We start from the raw sequence: 1,600 nt of genomic DNA, 5'->3' as shown, positions 1-1,600 counted from the left end.
TATACAAAAACGTTTCAAATCTTTGTGTGTTGAGAACTTTTTAGCTGAGTGATCATTTCTACGTTCCACTATGATATTTCCTGAAGTGATTATCTCTCTTGTGGTCCAGCTTTGATATTTGCTTATGTTACCACTTCTGTGTTCAAGTTTTGGTCGACGGGCTCGTGAACTTTCGTTTAGCGAGCAGGGCGACGGAGATGTAAACAAATTAATTTCCTTGCATCTTGCACTCACTGAAGTTTCAGGGAACTATTCAAACATGCGGCACAACCCTCTGAAATCATATGTACAAGACTGCACAAGAAATTGACAGCACTAGTACTGTACAAGCATCTGTATTGATCATACAAGAACACACACAGAGCATACGCCGATCGAATCAGACATCCGAACCATCGCCGATTACGCTCACATGATCGAGCAAGCATTGGGGTTCTCGTCGCTGAAGTAGCTCCGAACGGCGACCGGCACGACGTCGGGCTGCTCGCGGTAGCTCCCGTAGAGATCGGAGTCGTAGTACCCATGGACCTGGTAATTGTACGAGCTGGGCCTGCCCTGGGGGTAGTGCGCCGCCGGCTTCCGACCCACCGCTGAGACACTACCGTTCTTGCCGCGCTCGGCGCTGCCGCTGTAGTAGTGCTGCTGCTGCTGCCCGTGCGCGTGCGCGTGCGCGGCGGCGGGCTTGGCCTGGTACTGGTAATAGGCCGGCTGCGCGTAGCCATGGTTATACGCCGGGTTGAAGGCAGAGGGCCACAGCACGGCGAGCCTGCCCGTGCGCCGCGCAGCGCGGAGCACCTTCTTCTGGCTGACAGAGCCGTTCACCGTTACCTTGCCATGCATCCTGTCGATCTGAACGTGGTGCACGCCTGAGGAATTAAGAAGACGAGCATATGTACATGTCAAGGCTGAGAAATTTTAGTGATCAATCAGTGGATATGGATGATAAATCCGATGGTACCTTCAAGCCTCAGAAGGGCCTTCCTGACGTTGTCCTCGCAGCCGTCGCAGTCGATATTCACATGCATCTCCACGATCTACATACACGGAAGTTTCAAGCATATGAGAGCGAAGATCGACAAGAGTTCCGCAAGTTCGCATCAAATCGGCGAAGTGAGGTAGGGCAAACACAGAAGCACAAAACTTACCGTCATGGCTGCGCTTTGGGAGATGCAAACTGAAGAGATCTTGACTGCGGTCTTGAAGATGGAAAAGTAAATTCACTTTTGTGAGTGCTTTGCAAGGACAGTGCACAGGTGTATATATGTACAACAGCCAGTACTACTGTAAATGCAGTAAGAGAGAAGAGACAAAGGGAGGCCAATACAGGGATTTGTCAAGTCAGGTCTGCAGATAAAGATGGATGACGATCGATGATGAATAGTGATGATGTGTGCGTGTAAACAATGCTTGGATAATGCCTGCTAATTTCGGCGTTGCTGTCGGCCTGTTGCTCGCTGCCCCGGAAAAAGCGACCGAGCAACGAGTCATCGATCGATCTACATGCATGCTGGCCTGAATTGCCATGACGTTTACTGTGTCTGTGGAGATGAATGCTGATCTCAGTATCTCTTCCCAACGAATGACATGGAAGTTGCGTGCC

General features: G+C 50.6%; 1 protein-coding gene across 1 annotated transcript; it reads right to left on the bottom strand.

The window, feature by feature from the left end:
* Nucleotides 1-275: 275 nt before the first annotated feature.
* Nucleotides 276-1,305, bottom strand: LOC133883241 (heavy metal-associated isoprenylated plant protein 28-like). The gene is made up of 3 exons (XM_062322499.1): nt 1,146-1,305; nt 959-1,034; nt 276-866 (listed from the first exon to the last, which is right to left on the bottom strand). Exons 1-3 carry the CDS (start codon nt 1,149-1,151, stop codon nt 409-411), a joined length of 540 nt encoding a protein of 179 aa, XP_062178483.1. The 5' UTR covers nt 1,152-1,305; the 3' UTR covers nt 276-408.
* Between the last annotated feature and the right edge of the window lie 295 nt (nt 1,306-1,600).

The sequence above is a fragment of the Phragmites australis genome, chromosome 10 (genome assembly GCF_958298935.1).
Source record: "Phragmites australis chromosome 10, lpPhrAust1.1, whole genome shotgun sequence".
In the NCBI taxonomy this organism is placed as follows: domain Eukaryota; kingdom Viridiplantae; phylum Streptophyta; class Magnoliopsida; order Poales; family Poaceae; genus Phragmites; species Phragmites australis.
This window is presented reverse-complemented; position numbering and strand designations above follow the sequence as displayed.

Excerpts from the sequence above, each read along its gene's own strand:
- LOC133883241 (XM_062322499.1), bottom strand. Across the intron at positions 867-958 it reads GGCCCTTCTGAGGCTTGAAG|GCGTGCACCACGTTCAGATC; the intron begins GTACCATCGGAT and ends TTAATTCCTCAG.